Raw genomic sequence first — 19,900 nt, 5'->3', positions numbered from 1 at the left:
TGTTCTCTGGCTGCCCCTAGAGTGGTCTCCTGCCCTGCGTTACCCAGCCGGCAGCTCGCTCCCTCACGCCCTTCAAGTCTGGACTCCACAATGTTTTCTCAGACCCCCCATCCAACCCCGAGGCCCCTTCTCTGCTTTTTCCCCAGAGTATTTACCACCACCTAATTCTCATTCATTGTGTTTACCATCTGTTCCTCTGCCCCTCAAATGTGACGGTCAGGAGGGCAGGGATCATTCTCTGTCCTGGTCTGGTCTGTAGCCTTAGCACCCAGGACAGCGCCTGGCCCACAGTGGATGTGCGGTGTCATTAGATGGTTAGAGAAGACGCGATGAGCCAGGAATCCCAAAGCGGCTGGCAGCGCTGTGATCCCTGGGCGAAGCGGGTCCGGAGGAGGAGGCGCGCCCGAGGAGGCAGAGCGGCTGCTGCGAGGGGCAGACTCCGCGCCCGGGTTCTTGTGGCCCTGCTGGCTCGGGGGACGTGCCTACCTGTTGCTTGAGGGCCAGGAGCTGGCCCAGGCTGGCCTCGAGCTCGTCGGTCCTGGACTGCATCTTTGACAGCTGCTCTTGCTTCTCCAGGAGGGAGTTGCTCATGTGCTTTTGCATTTCTTCTAGTTCCAAGATGGCTTTGGTGCACTCCTCGGTGGCCTGGGGACCGTGCCGGGACGTGGTTATTTAGTGGACAGAGTCAGGCTAGAAGGATATACTCTGGGGAGGGTTCCCGTGAGGATGGAGAGAGTCCCTGCCCCTCGGGAACCAGGACCCAGAGGGGCGAGTCCCAGTGAGACGCCGGGGCGCGGGTAAGCCCACACTGCAGACCGCTCCCCAGAGGCAGGCATGGCTGGGGCAGAGACATGGGGGCCTGAGCAGTTCTGGGGCCCCTCTCTTGCGGAGGTCCATCTGCCAGGGCCCAGGGGCAGCTGAGCAGCTGCATGCCAAGGCTGGGAGCAGATGCCTGGGCGGGAGCTAAGGCCTCGCGGGGGGTGGGGGTCTGGGAGTGGGAGTGAGGGAGGCCAGCGGCAGGGCTGGGAGGGAGTGGGGGAGGTCTGGTTCCATTCCTCTGAGGTCAGGTGGCTGGGGGTGGTTCCCAGAGGAAGCAGCTGGTGGGGTCCAGTGGATGAATGAAGTAGAGGTGACCAGGTGACTCTCAGGGTCTAGCCGGGGACAGGGGAGAATCTGGGACGCGCTGGCAGGGAGGAAAAAGGGCCATTCTGGGCACAAACGCCAGAGGCCTTGCTGGGCATGGTGTGCGGCAGGAGGACTTGGGTACAGCGCACCTGTTGCTGGAGCTGAGGAGTCGGGCGTGGCGGGGGGGGCGGGTTCTGGGCAGGTGTGGGAGCCCCAGGGATGGAGAGGGATGGACCTCACGAATGACCAGCATGGCAGAGAGGACCGGCCAAGAAGGACCAAGAAAAGGCCACTCTGCCGCCTCCAGTAACTCCCAAATGAGGAATTGGGTCAAGCCTTTCATTTTGGGCTACTGTGTCCTTATGCAGGATTTACACCTACGGGGGCTATTCCAGCACCCTCCATGGGATCCTCTGGGCGACTCCACCAGATGAGTGCCCATTTCACAGGTGAGGAAGCCGAGGCACAGAGCTGTCAGGCAGCGTGCCCGAGCCCCGCGTGCAAGAGCTTGGCCGGACGCCGGTGGGGCTCCGAGGCCAGGTTCCGTGTCCCGTGAGCCTTCTCCCACCACGGCTCCCCTACCTTGTGAACGTCCCTGATCTTGCGTCGCAGCTCTGTCTGCTTGCGGTGGAAGTCCGTCCGGGTGAGCAGCTTCTTGTCCGTCTTGCGCTGCCCCTCGGCCTGGGTGGAGATGGTCTCTCTGCGGGCGATGGCCAGCTCCATGTCGCGGATCATCTTCTCCTGCTGCTTCAGCAGCTGCCCGTGCCTGACCTGGGCACACAGGGCAGAGGGGCGGTGAGGGAGACTGAGGCACGGTCAGCGCAGCTCCACGGAGCCCCGGACCGGCACGGGGACGAGGGGGATGCGCCCGGGGACACAGGGATGGGGGGGCATCACCAGCTGGTCAGAACGATTTTCAGTTCCACGTAAAGAATGCACGGGCAACAGGAAACTAGAAAGGGCCAGAGGCCAAGGGGAGTTGGCAGACAGAGGACACGGCTCGCAGCCTGGCTGGGATTCTGGAGCAGCACAGGGACAGTAGGTTGATTTCTTACTTGTGGTTTTGTAAGATGGTGAGGTAAAGGGTCTGTGGGACCAGGGCTGGGGCCCCGGTTGTCGAGGACGCTGACCGTAGGGGCCACGCAGGGTTTTCTCGAGCGGCGGGAGTGTTCTGTCTCGGGTGTGGGGGTGTTGATGTGGGCCCGTGCTAAACCCGTCCAACTAGACATTTAAAATAAGTACATCTGATTGTGGGTAAGTTCTGCTTCAGAAAAGTGGGTTCAAAATAGAAAAAGATAAACAGGGGCGCCTGGGTGGCTCAGTTGGTTATTCGTCCGACTTTGGCTCAGGTCATGATCTCACACTCCGTGAGTTCGAGCCCCGCGTCAGGCTCTGTGCCGACAGCTCGGAGCCTGGAGCCTGCTTCGGATTCTGTGTCTCCCTCTCTCTCTGACCCTCCCCTGCCCATGCTCTGTCTCTCTCTGTCTCAAAAATATATAAATAAAACATTAAAAAAAAAACCCTAACAGCGAGTTTAGCAAAACCACGAAACAAAGGCAGTAAATAAACGTCGCATTTCTGTAGGCAGTGAGCAACTTGAAATTGAAAAAGTGAAAAAGTACCAGTGACTTTAGCACCAGAAAACTGGAAATACTCAGGTAGAAACCTAACCAACAGGCGAGGACCGGATGCTGGCAACAAGTCAGACAAGACCGAAATATGCCAAGGGGGCGCGCCGTGTTCACGGGCTGAAAACCAGCCATGGAGAGATGCCGGACGGTCTAAACCAGCCTACGGGCTCAGGGTGGCCTGAGCACAGTCCCCGAAGGCGCTTTTGTGGAGATCCACATGCCGATTCTTCAATTTTTATGGAGAGGGAAAAGATGCCGTGTAAACAAAACAAGCTCACGTAAACAGTGAGCTGCAGTGGTGTAGACCACGTAGGATGGGGGGCAGGGCAGCACGCAGTCAGGCAGACACAGCAGAGTGCCCAGAAATCCAGAAATAGACCCACCCAACACGGTCAGCTGACTTCAACAAAGACAGTCCTTACAATACCCGGGGCTGACACGATGGGACATCCCAAGGTAGGGGAGTTAGCCTCAAACCACGACTCACACCATATACAAAAATTAACTCAAACTAGGGCATGGGGAAAAAAAAAAACAACAACAAAGTAGATCATGGATCATAATGGAAAATGTGAAAATATGAAGCTTCTAGAAGAATCTTTGTGACCTTGGGCCGGGCAACGATTTCTTAGATGGGCCACCAGAACCAGGCGTAGAGAATGGACTGGGTCCTCGCCACCATGATGAGTCTCAAAGACATGAGGACAGGTGAGCAAAGCCACACTGAAAATGTTTCACGCCACAGGATCCGCTTATGTGACGTTCTGGGAACTTCAGGGACGGGGGTGCGGGAAGCTCAGCCCAGGGAGCGCGAGGGAACTTGAGGGCTACGGGAGTGTTGTGTGTCACAAAGCGGTGGTGGTTACGTGACACCATGTTTTTGTCACGACTCACAGAACGGTGTGCCACAAAGGGCGAGCTCGCTTAAAAGCCGCAGTTTACGAATCAAGGCTTGTGGGCCAAGGCCGTACGGACGTGGTCGTTCGCAAAGTGCCTTTTGGAAAAGTGGCCCGTGGCGGGGGGTCTAGTCAAGCACGGAGACACTCTTTCACCCCGTAATCCCGCTTTGGGCACCTAGTCTACAGAAAACAAACACACCCCAGTGAGAGAGGATATTGTTGGAACGTTGTTCATGGTGACGAGGCACCATGGGGGACTGGGCATAGTCTGAACTCATCAACCCGGGAATGTTCCCAGGAGTTAGGATACAGCCGTGGAACATTCTGTAACCGCTAAAGACTGGGTTAATGTCCATATTACTATTATTATCGTTACTATTATCATTACTTATTTTAGAGTGTGTGCATGTGCGGGGGGAGGGGGCGGAGGGAGAGAGAGGATCTTAAGCAGCCTCCACCCTCAGCGCAGAGCCCAACGCAGGGCTCGATCCCACGACCCTGGGATGATGACCTGAGCCGAAATCAAGAGTCTGAGTCGCCCGGGCACCCCTGTCCGTAGTATTTAAAAACAAACAAACAAATAAATAAATAAATAAATAAATTGCTGAGGTGGACGTACGGATCCTAGTTTTGTTCAGGGACAAAAAGCAGCAGCCAGTAAGCAGGCAGGGAGAAGGCGGTCCCTGTGTGCCCGTGTGCGAGCGCTTGGCGGGGGTTCGACCTGCTGCAGCCACAACCTATGTGGCTTGTGTGGTTTGAACAGTCAATCAAGCGGAGGGTTTTAAACACTTATCAGGAGCTCACGCATTTGATCAGAATTCCCCTGAACGGCACAGCCAGAGGGGTCCTGATTAAAAGCCGGGCTGTGGCAGTGACGAGTGTTTGTTTTTATTGCCTACTCTTCCAGTCTCTTCAGGCTCCGTGATAGCCTGGGATCTAATTACCAGCCTTTCGTGAGGTCATGAAATCTGGCTCAAGATGACGGTGGAGAACGAGGGAGGCTCCGAGGGAGGAGACGGGTGCAGTCTCGGAGCACTTTTGACTGAGCGAGGCACCTTCTGCTCGATAAATGGGTCATGAGATTCGGGGCTCGCCACGCCACCGGCACGCAGGAAGGCCAGAGTGCGCTGGCTGCCCCGGGGTCAGGATCCGAGCGCCTCGTGAAAATACCGCGCACACGGCTGCGTGTGTCTGGTGGCGTCCGACTATCTCCGTGCAGGAAGGACGGAAGAGGACAGACCGTGGACAGGAGGTCGGCGAGGAGGCGGCTGGTGGTGCTTGTGCTTGGAGCTGAGGGGTGACGTCCGTGCCGCGGGCCAGGGTGGCCCGTGCGGTTCCCGTGGGGCCCTCCCCCAGTGAGGCCAGGCCCACCAGCACTCCCCCCACCAACACCACCCTCCTCCCACCCACCTTCATCCTGTGGATCTCTGCCTTCATGGCTCGGATCTCCATCTGGCCCGTCTCGGAATCCACCGATGCGCGCATCTCTTTCGCAAGCTGGATTTTTTTCTCCCAAAGCATGATCTGGTGTCTTTGAAGGCGGGAGACGCAGTGTGAGAGAGGGCGAAATTAAGGGGATTTCTTTCTGAGGCTGCTGTGAGCCCATGCTCTTAAGTGCTCGCTCCAAATCGGGACCCACAGCGGGTGGGTGGAAGGCAGGTCTGGGGTGGGCTCAGAGCAGGGGGCCCGGTGCCTTGGACCCGGCTCTGTCTCGCTCCCACATGGCGTATTTAAATACCCAGGCAGGGGTGCCTGGGTGGCTCAGTCGGTTGAGCGTCCGACTTTGGCTCAGGTCACGATCTCACGGTCCGTGAGTTCGAACCCCGCGTCGGGCTCTGTGCTGACCGCTCAGAGCCTGGAGCCTGTTTCCGATTCTGTGTCTCCCTCTCTCTCTGCCCCTCCCCCGTTCATGCTCTCTCTCTCTCTCAAAAATAAATAAACATTAAAAAAATTTTTTTTAAATAAATAAGTAAATACCCAGGCACCGGGTGACGGGCTCAACTGTTAAACAGAAACAAATTTCCCCTGTTCTGGGACCAGCAGGCTGACATAAAACCCTGGGCCAATGTGCCCTCTGAAGTTCCTGCCAGCCCACCCAACCCAGGACAAAGGGGGCGGTCGTGCCCCGGAGACCAGAGTGGGACCCGAAGCCCCTGAGTCTCTGTGGACTGGCGCCCTCGGGGAGGGTAGAATTTTGCAATCCTCCTCCCTCTCCCCTCTGTGCCCCAGAGCCACGCTCCTCACACAGTGCTCAGGGGCAGGGGCGGTCTCTCCCCACTACAGCACCCGACGTGGGCTTGGAGGGCAGGTGCGGCTCACAGGCTGGGCCTCGAAGGCACCCAACTACCTTCCCAGTAGTGCCAAGTCCACCTTCCGGCACCCGGGGTGGGGACGGGGGGCCACCATCTGGTTTGCTAGGGACCAAGGGGGGCGAGCACGGCAGGAGGAACCTGGACCCACAGCCACAGCCACGGCCACGGCCACGGCCAGACCAGCTGCCAGCAATGGCCTCTCCTGCCCCACTGAACAGGGTGCCCCAGCCACACGTGGCTACGGGGCGCTTGAACTTGGCCGAGTCTGAATCGAGACGTGGCAGGAGCATAAGACACACGGCAGATTTCAAAGACCGCGTGCAGAAAAAGGACATAAAATTCAAATGACGGCGCCCACCAATAGATTTACTGGAGCACAGCCACGCCCGTTTGCTACGTGTTGTCCACGGCGGCTCACGAGCTGCGACGGCAGACTTAAAGTGGCTTCAAACGGGGCTGTGTGGCTCCGAAAGCCGAAAACATTTACAGTCTGGCTCTTTGCAGCAAGGGTTTGCCAGCCCGCGATACAGACAGACCGCGGGCGTGAAAAGAGAGACGGAGAGAGCGGATCAGGCAGCTGTAGGGGAACCAAGAAACGAACACGAACGTGATAGGAGTTGACGTAAGAAAAAGCCTGCACAGGCCACAGCCCAGAAGCTACTAGGATATTCGCAAAGATTACGGAACGAGTGAGTCACGGGACGGAAGGCACGGCATAGGGAATGTCATCGGTGGTGGTGTAACGGCGTCGGGTGGTGACGGCCCGCAGCTGCCCTAGTGGTGAGCACAGTGCACACCCCTGGGGCCAGTGGGACGCCGTGTGTCAACCACACTTCATTTAGAAGAAAAAGTTGCCATATCAGCGAAGACCTACGCCCGTGCCCCGGTCTCCACATTTGTGTCCCTCGCCGCTCCCCCTGACGCCCCGTGTGACGGTGGTTGAAGGTGTCACCTTTGGGAGGGGCTTAGGTCATGAGGTGCAGCCTCACCAATGGGACGTGTGCCCGCAGAGGAGAGGCCTGCGGCCACACAGGGCGGCTCAGCAGCCCAGCTCCCACTGCAGATGTCGGTCCACAGAAAATACGTGACTCTGCTTCCAAGGGCAGCATAGAGAACACCCCCATTTTTGTTTAAAAGGCAAGCAGAAGGGCGCCTGGGTGGCTCAGTCGGTTGAACGTCCGACCTCGGCTCAGGTCAGGATCTCACGGTTCGTGGGTTTGAGCCCCGCGTCGGGCTCTGTGCTGACCTCTCCGAGCCCGGAGCCTGTTTCGGATTCTGTGTCTCCCTCTCTCTGCCCCTTCCCCGCTCATGCTCTGTCTCTGTCTCTCAAAAATGAATAAACATGAAAAAATAAAAAAATAAATAAAAATAAAATAAAAATAAAAATAAAAATAAAAAGCAAGCAGAGAGGAAAGACACAAACACCGTGGGTTCCGGTAAGGGAAGGGGGTTGGGACAACAACGTGACTTTCCCTGTCTGCTCTGCACAGATTGTCCTAGCGTAGAATGCTTACAGCTGGGGGTGGATTACTCTGGCCGTCAGGCATCACAGCAATAATGTAACTTTTAACGCTTGTCCGAAAGAGCCACTCGCTTTCCCCCCCGATGACTGGCTTGGCGAGGGCGGGCGGCCGGAACCGTGTGGTGACATCAGGTCTTTCCTGGGACACCCCTCCCCCCCAGTGTTGGCTCCAGAACCGCTCCCCAGGCAGGTGTAGTGGACGGTGGGCGCCCCTGGGCTGCAGGGGCGGTGACACCACAGTGGCACTCACTCTGCCTCCACCAGGCTGTTCAGCATGGCCGCCTTCTCCTCCTGGAGCTGGTCCAACCTCTCCTGCATCTCGATGGTCTCCCTCTCCGAGGCCTGCGCGGGGACAGGGGCGCGGCCGGCTGTGGGTGACACGGGGGGACGCGAGCGCCCACCTGCGCGCCCTCCCTCCGCCAGCCCGTGCCCTCGGGCCCTGACCTTCAGGGAGCCCACGAAGTCCTTCTCGGTCACCACGTTGTTCTGCTGTAGCTCCTCGGAGCTGCACCGACTCCTGTTTGCCAGCACGTTGATCTTCCGCAACTCGTTTTCCAGGCCCCTTATGTGGCACTCAATCTCCCTTTGCTCCTTCTTCTCCTGATCGATCTTGTCTGCGGCAGAGGGGACGCGGGGGTAGCCATGTCCCCAGAGAAGCCCCCGCTCCCCGTCACAGCCCTGGCCGCTCCGTTTCCGAAGCCTGGCCCTTTGAGGGAACGGAAAGGACCCCTGTGTGCGGACGGCCAGCAGGTGAGGGGACGAGATGATGGGCAGGGAGTAACCTGCCCTGAGAGTAACCTTGGGGACGTGGCTGGTGCTCCTGGGTCTCCCGGAGAGGTTGGCTCTGCCCCCTACACCAGCCCGCCCAGCTCAGGGGCGGGGGTTGGGGCGGAAAACAACCACCCTCATCTTCAACAGTGGGATTTGGACGACCCCAGGGCGGGCCAGGAAGGCAGCAGGACCCCTGGGAAGAAATGGGCCCCGGGGGCGCCTGGGGGGCTCAGTCGGTTAAGCGTCCGACTTCAGCCAGGTCATGATCTCACAGTTCATGGGTTCGAGCCCTGCGTCGGGCTCTGTGATGACAGCTCGGAGCCCGGAACCTGCTTTGGATTCTGTGTCTCCCTCTCTCTCTGCCCCTCCCACCCCCCTCAAAAATAAGTAAACATTAAAAAATTTTTTTTAAAAAAAAGAAAGAAAGAAATGGGCCCTGGGCCACTTAGCAGCATTTCCCGTGGGGCCGCATGGCTGGGCTGACCTGCGTGGATCTCTGGTTAGAGACTACGTGCGACCAGGTGGGGGATCAGGGTGCCTCAGCGGGGGCCCCGGGAGGGGGTGGCGGCTGGGAAGGATGCCCGTCTCACCCTACTGGACACTCCAGCACATTAGAGACCCCTGGTTTTTACACCGTCTGGGAGCCCGTGGTGGGACGGGTTTTCCAGGTTCCGCCGGAGAGGAAGAAAGATTTCCCATCTCACAGCCCCGAGTTTGGGGCACGAGGTGTCCCCCCCCACCCCGCCCCCCAGAGGGGGACCCGCTGGGAGCTGCATCTCTGCGTTTCCAGTCACGCTGGAAACATCCTGCCTTGGGCAGGATGGTGGGCCTTCCACGGTCCTCTCTCCGGAAGCGCCCTTCCACCCGAGAACTGGACAGATCCAGTGTGCCGGCCGCGGGGCTGGCGGTCAGGGCAACGGCTCACGTTTACGAGAGGTGCCGTGATCCTTGTGGTTTCGTGAAAAGTAGGCGGTGGGTCCCCCTCCCCGGACGCCGAGCGCTTACTTTCTATGCGCAGTTTCTTCTGCTCCAGGATGTGGACCTCCTTCGTGAGCGTATCCAGGGAAGCCAGCTGCTCCTCCCGCTCCTGGGTGACCTTGACCATCTCCTGCTGCAGGCGCAGCCAGGTCACCTGGGCCTGTGTCACGCTGCTGTTGTTCTCTTCGATCAGCTTGGTCAGCCGCTTGATTTCGAGCTCCAGAGGCCCCACTTCTTCTCCCTACGAGGGACGGTCACAAAAAAGCAAATCGAGCCTCCTTGTTTCCAGAGGGGTGCTCTCCGGGTGGGCAGGGGAGGGGGCCAGGAGATCACACATCTGTGCGAGCATGACTGGGGACGTTTCCTCTGGGGCACCGGGCTCCCGCCATATGCCCCCCTGACCCACTGTGGGAGACACGGGTCTCGGGAGGCCTTCCCCACCACCTCACAGCCTTGTGGGGCCAAGGGCAGGGTTGGGGGAACTCCGTCACCCAAAGGGGCTTTGCAAGTTGTCTTTTTTTTTTTAATTAAAAAAAATGTTTATTTTGGAGAGAGACAGAGCACAAGCAGGGGAGGGGCAGAGAAAGAGGGAGACACAGACTCGGAAGCAGCCTCCAGGCTCTGAGCTGTCAGCACAGAGCCCGACGCGGAGCTTGAACCAGTGAGATCGTGACCTGAGCCGAAGTTGGACGCTCAACCGACCGAACCCCCAGGCGCCCCATCAACTTGTCTTTTACCAGCAGACTGTCACGGGTCGGGGTCTGTACTCTCTTAGGACCCGTGTGGGTTGCAGCTTTGAGAAGGCTCCCTGGTGTTTGGGGTCTCCCGTCTTACTCCCGGACCGGAAGCCCGGAGTTGGGGCCCCAGGCTGGGGATACCTGGGTGGCCAATAGCACTTCAAGCCTCAAACTCATCAGACCCCCTCACGTAGAGCAGCGGTCCGAGGGTCAGATCCCACCCACTGTCTTTGTACGACGAGAAAGAAGAAAATTGTGTGCCAGGTGAGAGTTACATGGCATTCACACTTCAGGGGCCATAAATAAGGTTTAATTGTGCACATCCATTTACTTAATCGCCTGCCTCGCCGGCCGGGACAGCAGGGGTGAGTAGCTTCGGCAGCGCCCACCTGGCCTGAAACGTTTGCTGTCGGGCCCTTGGCGGAAGGAGGTCCGCGGACGGCCCCTGACTGGGGTCGTGCCCCGTGGGTATGCCATTTCACCCCTAAAAGGGGCGGGGAAGGCTCAATTCTGAACCTAAGGAGTTGCGGAGACGGCCAGGCTCGGACACCGAGCAGGGGCGGCCTCTCCCGCCCCGAGGTCTTACCCCCAGCTCGGAGACCATCTGTTCCAGCTGCTTATTGAAAAAGTTGATGAGGCCCTGCTTCCTCTCGATCAGGATCGTGCGCCTGGAGATCTCGTTCTCGCTGTTGGTGATGAGGTCATTGACTTTTTTCACCTCCTTGTCTAGCTCGGCCAGAGTCTTCTGATGGGCGTCCAGCCTGCAGTTGGTGTTCGTGATGTCCAGGGTGGTCTGGGCAACGTTGCCATCAGTTTTGGAGAGATGTGTCACCTGAATTAGCAAAAGGAAACGTGTCTGAACGTCTCTCCCCCCTGGGTGGGGGCTCCAGATGAGCTGGCCGGGCTGTCATTTCCTTGAACACCTGCCACACGGCCAGCCTTCCTTCCTGCCAGTCTTCACATATAAGCCCCCTTCCTCACCCCCAGAACCAGAAACAGGATCATACTCTACACATAGATTTGTAAGCTCCTTTTTAATTAGCTAAAGCTTGGCTTCTATTGTCATGTCATTGTCTTTTAATGTTTATTTATTTTTGAGAGGGGGGGGGCACAGAGCGCAGTGGGGGAGGGGCAGAGAGACAGAGACAGAATCCGAAACAGGCTCCAGGCTCCGAGCTGTCAGCACAGAGCCTGACGCGGGGCTCGAACTCATGAACTGTGAGATCATGACCTGAGCCGAAGTCGGCCGCCCAACCAACGGAGCCACCCAGGCGCCCCTGTTCTCATGTCATCGGTCAGGAGCTGCAGCCCATGGCTGGGCGCCTCTGCAGGGCACGCCTGCTGTCCTGAAGGTCTTGACCAGCTCCCTCTGCCTCTCTTGTTGGCTCTCAGGAGGATTCCCTCCATCTCTCCGGTGACGTAGTTTACTATAGGGATATTTATAGCAGCAGGTGCGGCCACTCAGGCTCCCTTTGGAAATGGGGTCTTTTCCCTGGACCATGGCTGTGCCCATCACTCCTGCCCACGTACATCCTCAGCTCTCTCCCTGTCCCGTCTCCTGCCGACTCCCCGTCCTCCCAGGCGCACCCTCTGACCGGTCACTGTGGGTGGCTCGGCAGGACACCCAACGTTCCTCGGTGTTAAAGCCGGAGCCTGCCCAGCAGGGGCAGAACCTTCCAGCACCTCGGTCACCCAGGTCCCCGTGGAAATGCTCCCGAACCCTCCCGTCCTCTGAGCTCTGGCTAAGCCCCCGGTCTCTTCCTTTGCCGAGACCATCTGTGGTGCCCTGGTCTGCACAGGGGCTCCCGCCTCCCACTCTGCCCCCGAGCTTACAGCCCTATGAGATTCCAATTCCTAAGTCCCCTTCTGGTCACCAGCCGGACGAGCCAGGCTCTCTGGACTCCCCCGGCTCTGCTCCTGGACCCTTCACTCGTGTTGAGACCGCCCTAGCCTCTCCTGGGATGTCAGTACTGTTCCTGAACTAGCTTGTAGACTCTTGGTTGACCCGTGCCTGTCCGCCCCCTGGGCCCCAGCTCCAGATCCCAGGGGGCTTTCTGAACAGTTTGGCAAAAACACCCCCTTTCAGGAGCAGGACTTGGAACTCTTGGGCAATCACGATGGACAGTTGAGGGACCAAGACCCTTTACTTCCCTCTGCTGGTCATCGGTGGTAGTACATGTACCACCTGCAGAGGTGGCTGGGGGGGCCCCCCCTGCATCCTCGCAGGAAGGCTGGCTTCACACACACCGTGCTCCTTAGCTTCTCCAGGACAGCCTGGGGCCCCTAGGTTTGCTCCCAGCAGGTAGTCTTGCCCCCACTTCCCAGAGGAAGGATGAATGGAATGCCCCCGGCGTCAGACAGGACCTCCTGTGGACACCCAGCCGAGCCCCGTCTCCCCACTTCTTTGGTGTAACCAGGCCAGGAGCAAGCTGCCCTCCTCCCGGGTGCCCGGGAGGGTGGCGTGCCTAGGCTGCCGGCCGGGGAGACAGCAGCCCTGCCCTCCCGGAAGGACAGGTGAGCCCCACCAGCCGGGCCTCCTCCTGGCCGGTATCCACCTGACAGCGATGGCGATCAACCGATCAATGGCCGACATTTAGGGGCACGGCCTCTGGCTCCCCAGCCACCTTGGGCTCATTGTAATAAATGCTTAGATTCAATCCTCTGACACCTGCCAAGTTTCTCGTACGAGGAGAGAGTGAAGGCAGAGGCCAGGATCGCGCGGGAGCGGGACTTAATGCTCTTAGCCTAAGGCCAGGAGGGGCCCACGGTCCCCTTCATCTCCCGCCCCTCAGATGGAAGCTTCTGGTAGGGGCTGGAGAGCAAGGCAGGCTGAGTGGGTCACCTCTCCTCCTGAGACTCGAGTGGGGGCCGTGGGGTGGGCCGTCTGCCGGGATGGGCCCTAGGCCTGCTGCAGGCCAAGGCAGCCTCCGGGGGGTCCCCGGGGGGCCCACACCATGGGAAGGGTCAAAGAAGAAGCAATTTAAGTATAGAATTGCTTTTTGAAGGACACAGGGACCCGTGACCACAGCTCAGAGTAAACTAAGACCCCTGGAACAAGAGAGAGGCCTTGTCGGAGGGGGTCCCGGGCCCCGATGGCCAAGCCTGGTGGGGAGAGGCTCTAGAGGCTCCCACCCACTGACGACACCCCTACCCTTCGACCCGGGGTTTCCGCTGTAGCGCTCTCTCTCCTCAGAAGTGTGGGACAAAACCCTCGGGCAAGCCCGTTCGGTGCTGAGTTGTTTATAGTACTTAAAACCTACACGTTCGTATGATGAGACGTCATGCAGAAGGGAAAAAGAGAAGTTTCTGAAGAATATTTCACGGAAAATGGTATGTTGCGCGTGGCCTGGAAGCTAAATAAAACTCTGTATACACGCGGTGAGAAGATCAGCGGAGTCCTACGCTTCTTACCCGCGCCCTTGTCTCTCTGCGTCACTGCTCAGTGAAACTGACGACAAGGGAATAGAAGGGACTGAAAACTGACACGCGGAGTCCTCTGTTGTTCCAGGTGTGTGCACGTGTGGGCACACACGAGTGTGTGTGCCTGTGCGGGCGTGCCGGCTCGTGTGCGCGTGGGGATGTTTCTATGCACGTGTGTTTGCGTGTGTCGTTGTGCGTGCACGTACTTGGTGGCGGGTGCGAGCGTGGGTGTTTGGAAAGAGTTCCAGAAGGAAGTATACCAAAACGCTAGAAGAGATCGTCTCTGGATGGTGGGGTTATTTCCAGGCTTTTCTACCACCAAATGCTTGCTTTTAGAACTAAGACCAAGTGGAAAGTGAACAGACACGCAGAGGGCCCCTCGCTCGCCCTTCTTCCTCTGCGTGTGATCTGTTCTCTCTGAGAGCCGCCGCCCCGCCCGCCAGCCCAGGCGCCCGTCCCGCACGGCCGCGGGCGCGCGGTGGCGTACCAGGTTGGTCTTTTCCTTCTGGAGCTTCAGGATGAGCTTGTGGAAGCACTTGGTCATCTTGTTGGAGGTAATGTGTTCCTGCAGCTTCTCCGCGATGGAGGCATCTGTCCTCCTCTTCTCCTCCAGCTCGCTCTGGATGGTCTGGTGGACGGTCTGCAGTTCGCCCGTGGCCGTCGCGTACTCCTGGAAAGAAAGCCGCAGGGGTGGCGCGGTTGGGGAGGCCGTGGGGACCGGCCCTGCGGGGTGGGGAATGCGGTCCTACCACGTGGGCCTGGCCCAGCGCGGCCTCGGTGTCCTGCAGCACCAGCTGGTAGGTGTTGAACTCGTTCTGTAGGGTTTGCTGCTTGGCCAGGCACTGCGTGGTCAGCCTCTGCATCAGGCTGGCCTCCGTCTCCGTGCGGTTCAGGACGCCGGCCAGCTTCTCATTCTTCTCCTCCTCCTTCACGATGGATTTCTTGTAGGCCTCGATCTCACCGTCGATGGACGCGATCTGGTGCTGGCACTCGCTGCCGGGATCGAGAGAGCAAAGCTGGGGCATCAGAGGGCCGAAGCGTGTGGTGGTGCCCGCTCACGGGGGGCTCCCCCGATGGGGAGGGACAAATGGGAAACCAACCGCAAATAGCAGCCAGTCTCGACTACTGCTCCCTAATATATTCACAGAGCCCCTCCCCACTTTTGAGTTTAAGGCTAAGACTCTTCTGAGATAGTGAGTACAGGAGAAGGGAGGGAGGGGTTGGCGTTGTCCGGGGGCCTCGTCCGCCTGCCCTCGCTAGGCCCGAGAGCCATCCTGGAAAGGGGGTGCGTGACTCCAGAGTCATACACGTGAGCACTGGAGCTCAGGTCACCGGACTGGCTCGCCCCACGGCCACAGTGCATGGCGTGGCTGGGAGGCCACCGGTGGGCCTCGCTCCAAACTCTTCTGTTTCCCCCCCACAACCCTGGCCGTGGAAATACCCGCAATGAACGTCCATTCACAAACACAGGTGCCGGAAAACAGAAGTGGAATTTTCGTTTGCGTGCGAGACATTTTCCCCCCTTTGTTCTGAGATGTCCACTGACAGCATCTTATCCCTTGAATAAGTTCTTATTCAAAAAATCGGAAAGTACTTTCTCCTTGAACCGGCGTAACGCCCTCCGTGTCTTTTCCTCACATCTGTCCCCAGGCCTCCAATTCTCTTCCCCAAGCAACCAGCTATTTCTTACATGTTTTTCCAGATCTATTCATACTTACATAGCATTATGTTTGTCTGTGTCTAAGAAACAAACAGTAGCCTAGTAGATGCCGTTCCGTCTTAATTTTCTTGTGTCTTAGAGATACTAAATACCAGTGCACATGGAAATCCCTCAGTTCTTCTCAGTGACCAGATGGAACTCTAAATGATGACTGGGCCCTAATTTAAGAATCCTCACTGATACACAATTAGGCTCTTTCCAGTTTTCTGGCCTTTTTCCCCCCTGATTTCAACAGTGTAGCAACACACATCTGTACACATTTTAAAAAGATACCAGGGAGAGATGGCATGTTTATTCGGCAGAAAATCCGATATTGTTAAGGTGTCGGTTCTCCCCGAACAGATCCGTAGACTCAGTGCGATTCCAATTCCAATCCCAGGAAGTATATTTTTTCCCCCAGAAATTGACAAACTAATTTTAAACTTGATATGGAAATCCACAAGACCTCAAATTGCCAAAATAATTTGTAAAAGAATTTTAAGACTTTCTATAATAAAGCTGTCGTCATCAAGACAATGTGTCGGTGAAGGGACAGAGTAGATTGAATGAAACAGAACCAGGAGTCCACAAATAGAGATGACGCCACACACAAACACACACGCACACACACACACACACACACACACACAATTGATGTGTGACTGAGATGACACACTATTTCAAAATTCTGGGACCGCTGGAGACAGACGTGCAAACAGACCGAGCTTGGGTCTCATGCCACGACAGGCACTGACTTGGAATCCGTCATGTGCCACACGGAAGAGCTGAGCAGAAGACAGGAGGAGGGAATCCTCACGACCCTGGGTCAGGCAAAGATTTCTTCGAGGGGACGTAAAAAGCTTGAGCTATGAAAACAAGTTAACTAATAGGGCTTCATCAAAATTTAAAGCCTCTGCTCTTCCAAAGCCATGGCTGGGAGAAGGAGCAGGTGAGCCACAGACAGGGAGAAAATACTTCCAAAGCACACACCCGAGAGACGACTCGTGTCTAGCTTATGCGAAGAACCCTCAGAAGTCAAGAACAAGATAATCCGCTCAGCTGAAGAATAAGCAAAAGACACTTCGCCAGAGAAGGCGTGTGGGTGGCAAGTAAGTCATCAGAGACACGCAAACGTAAACCTGGTAATGGCTACAATCAAAATGACGACACCAAGCGTTGGTGAGAATGGGGGCGCGGGTAACTGGGACTGTCACCCACCTGCCGGAGGGAATGCACAATGGAAGAAACCAAACCGGAAAACACACGGGCAGTTTGTAACAAAGTCAAATTCGCACTGGCCAGCGATCCCGTGCCTGGGTGTTCACGCGGCAGAGACGGAAATATGCGTCCACACCCAGACGTGCACCTACTGTCATGGTAGCTTTTCCCATGACGCCCCCAAACTGGAAACATCGGGGCAGTCCACCGGGCGGGGCGGGGAGCCGGGGAACACAGTGGCGTGCTGTGTGGAGGAAGCCAGACGACAAAATGTGCACACCGTGGGGTTCCATTTATGGGACATCTTGGGAAGGACAGGGCCGCAGGGGACAGAAGGCAGGTCAGTGTCCGCTGGGGGCGGGAGGTGCGGAGAGGATGCTGACTCGGGGGGCGGGGGTGGGGGTATGGGGGCACTGGCCTCGGTCCATTTGCCAAAAAACTCGCAAAGCTGTGCGCTGAAGAGGGAGAACCCTTCCGCATAAGAAACGTGTACATAAATTAGCCTCCGCAAACCCGGCTTAAAACAGAAAACCTACTTGTTTTCTTTTTTAGGGAGTAGCAGCCTTACAAATGCCTCTTACATCTGACAATTAAAGCAGACGTCCAATTTAAAAAGGCACAGTCACAAACTGCGTGACAGACGTCTGAACACGTGCTAAGTCACAGGCACGGGAGAAGAGATGCCCGGGCGTGCCCAAAATGCTAATAAATTGTCGTGGTCACCAGAGGGAAAAAGACAGCGCTCTTGGAAACCTTTTTCTGTGGTTTTCAAATTTCCTATGATGTGATCACTGATCCTTGATAACCGATCGTTTTCATAACTTCTTAGACGAACGGATACCGACAGAAAATACTGGGGTACAGACACTGGTGGAGCTTACTGCACGGCCCCGGCGTCGGGCCCCATCCATCAAGGTTCCCAGGGAAGCTGCTTGGGGGTCTGGAGGCACCCTAGCTACATCCCAGCATCCCCAGGGCGAGGGGCTCTGTGCCAGGTCGCCCCTCCATGTCCCATCGGGAAGTTAGACAAGGCTGCGGGCAGGGCACCAGGGGATGGGGTGTGGCCCCACCCCCCCACCCCCGGGGACTGTAAATTCTTGGGTGTCCCCGCCCCCCTGAGCTTAAACACAGTAGGGTCTGTGGTTTCTGCTTGTTTTGAGATGTTTCCTTTGAATACGTGACTTTCAGTGTTTACTAGAGTCCCGATCATGATTGTTCACCCGCGGCTGGGACCAGCTTTTGACGTGACTTTGTCACTGACATGGCAAAGATTCGATGGCTGGTCGTGGTCTAGAAAGTGTCAGGGTGGTGGGGACCTGTCTGGTCTAGAGGTCACATGTGGGCCTCACCCGGGGCTGCCGGGTCCAGGTCAATGGGGTGTTCGGCCAGCCTCGGGAGAGCTGGTCATCCGGCCTCCCTTAGTGTGAGGGAGGGGCGGGACCCAGGGTGCCGTTAGAGCAGTCCCAAGAGGCCTCGCCATGCCCCTTTGTTGGGGACACATTTTTCCTTCTCTCTCTCTTTTTTTTTTTTTTTAATTTTTCAACGTTTATTTATTTTTGGGACAGAGAGAGACAGAGCATGAACGGGGGAGGGGCAGAGAGAGAGGGAGACACAGAATCGGAAGCAGGCTCCAGGCTCCTAGCCATCAGCCCAGAGCCCGACGCGGGGCTCGAACTCACGGACTGCGAGATCGTGACCCGAGCTGAAGTTGGACGCTTAACTGACTGAGCCACCCAGGTGCCCCATTTTTCCTTCCTTAAACAGGCTCCACACTCCACACCCAGCGCAGAGCCCCCCACGGGGCCTGAACTCACGACCCCTGAGATCAAGACCTGAGCTGAGATCAAGGCTCAGACACCTGACTGACTGAGCCACCAGGCGCCCCTCCGGGGACGCGTTTTTAGTGGATACTCTCTGTCGTTGCTCTGTGGCCCCGGTTATCCTTGGCAGTGATGGGGTGCTGCTTGCCGGACCCCAGGCCCGAGGGAGGCCCACTGGGGCCACCGTGGCAGTGCCCAAGTCTGGCTCACACAGCGCTGCCTTCCACCGCACCCTCCTCTTCTGGCAAATCCGGGTGATGACAGAGCCCCCTCCAGGGTCCGCGGGCCCACGCCAGCCCAAGCTGAGCGTGGGGCCCGTCACACACAAAAAGCACCATGAGATTGCTTTGCTCTGGATCCCACGTCTGACCCTGCCTCCTGACCCTGTCCAAGGCCAGCAGGCGAAGGGCGCACCCGCCTGTGGCCCCGAGCCCCGAGCCCCGGCCCCCTGCAGGGCGGCGAGCGGCCCTCCCAGGGGTGCGCGTACCTGAGCGCCTCCCGGATGGTCCTGTGCGCCTCGTCCCGGTGCTTCATGCCCACCAGGCAGGCGACCCACTGCTGCACGATGTGCCTTTTCTCCACGTGGATGGCGTCTATCTCCGTGCAGGCCTGCGGGGGACAGTCAGGGTGACGCGGACGTTGGCCGAACCTCGTTATGCCGGAGGCCCCACGGGAGTGTGCGAGGGCCCCCAATGCCGGAACCGCCTCCTTTCCCGTATGTGACTCGTGCCTTTCCTATCGCGCACCAGTGAAAGAACGAACGTGAACATAAATACGGCTCTAAAGGCGCATTGAGCACCCACCCGAGCCCTGACCCAGGGCCGCGAGGTGCTCAGAGCCAGGGGATAGAGGAGGGGGAGAAGGCGGGTGGCGGGCAGTGACTGCCGCCCGCCCCGTCGAGAATGCGGACGTTGAGGGGGGGGGGGTGGCTGGATCTCACGATGACTCCGGTCCACAGATGGAGCCTCGGGGTCCGACAGCCCTTCACGTAAGAGTCCGCACCGTGGAGAACGACCTGGCGGCTGGGTGGGGGCGTCCATCAGGCCCTGATGTGTCTGTGTGCATGTGTGCACGTGTGTGTGTGCACGTGTGTGTGTGTGTGTGTGTGTGCACGCGGGTGTGGGTGTGTGTGGTCACGTTCTCTACGTTTTGTAACCCAGAACTAAAAATCAGCATGCTGTGCATGGGCTTTCGTGTCAGCAGGTATTTGGTTGTCGGACAGGCTTCCGCTGCATGGATATGTGGTGACTCTTGAACCCGATGCCCTCCCTGCCCCCGCCCCCGCCCCCGCCATTCATTTTGCTGGTGGAGTTTTTAAATCTACACAATTTCTACTTGCGTGCATCTTCAGCACTTTCCTTGGAGCGAAGCCCCCGTGATATTTTGGGAGGGGGTAGGGGAGTTTTAGGGCTGGGCCGGGGGTAGGGGAGCATCTTTCCCCATGCGTGTTACAATGCTGTCCTTGAATAAAGATCTTAAAAAAAAAATGTTTGATGTTTATTTATTTTGAGAGAGAGAGACAGAGCAGGGGAAGGGCAGAGAGAGAGGGAGACACAGGATCGGAAGCAGGCTCCAGGCTCCGAGCCGTCAGCCCAGAGCCCGACGTGGGGCTCGAACTCACGACCCACGAGATCACGACCTGAGCTGAAGTCAGACGCTCAACTGACTGAGCCACCCAGGCGCCCTGAATGGAGATCTTGATAAAGACCCACGTGTGTTTTCACTGCCAGCCCGGGAGGAACACTCCCCTCCTCGCTGGTTCATCCTG

General features: G+C 57.7%; 1 protein-coding gene across 1 annotated transcript in view; it reads right to left on the bottom strand.

The window, feature by feature from the left end:
* CCDC40 (coiled-coil domain containing 40) overlaps window positions 1-19,900 on the bottom strand; it is a 42,990-nt gene that overhangs the window by 1,320 nt on the left and 21,770 nt on the right. Inside the window, exons 10-19 of the mRNA XM_043585752.1 lie at window positions 18,620-18,741; window positions 14,145-14,388; window positions 13,883-14,065; window positions 10,562-10,807; window positions 9,266-9,479; window positions 7,934-8,103; window positions 7,740-7,831; window positions 5,066-5,186; window positions 1,708-1,896; window positions 487-645 (exon numbers count right to left, since the gene is read on the bottom strand). Of these exons, the coding sequence (XP_043441687.1) occupies window positions 487-645; window positions 1,708-1,896; window positions 5,066-5,186; window positions 7,740-7,831; window positions 7,934-8,103; window positions 9,266-9,479; window positions 10,562-10,807; window positions 13,883-14,065; window positions 14,145-14,388; window positions 18,620-18,741 (1,740 nt within the window). The remainder of the gene's footprint in view (window positions 1-486; window positions 646-1,707; window positions 1,897-5,065; window positions 5,187-7,739; window positions 7,832-7,933; window positions 8,104-9,265; window positions 9,480-10,561; window positions 10,808-13,882; window positions 14,066-14,144; window positions 14,389-18,619; window positions 18,742-19,900) is intronic.

This window comes from Prionailurus bengalensis, chromosome E1, assembly GCF_016509475.1.
Source record: "Prionailurus bengalensis isolate Pbe53 chromosome E1, Fcat_Pben_1.1_paternal_pri, whole genome shotgun sequence".
NCBI lineage: Eukaryota > Metazoa > Chordata > Mammalia > Carnivora > Felidae > Prionailurus > Prionailurus bengalensis.
The sequence above is the reverse complement of the archived record's forward strand: the minus strand, read 5'-3'. Positions and strand labels throughout refer to the sequence as shown.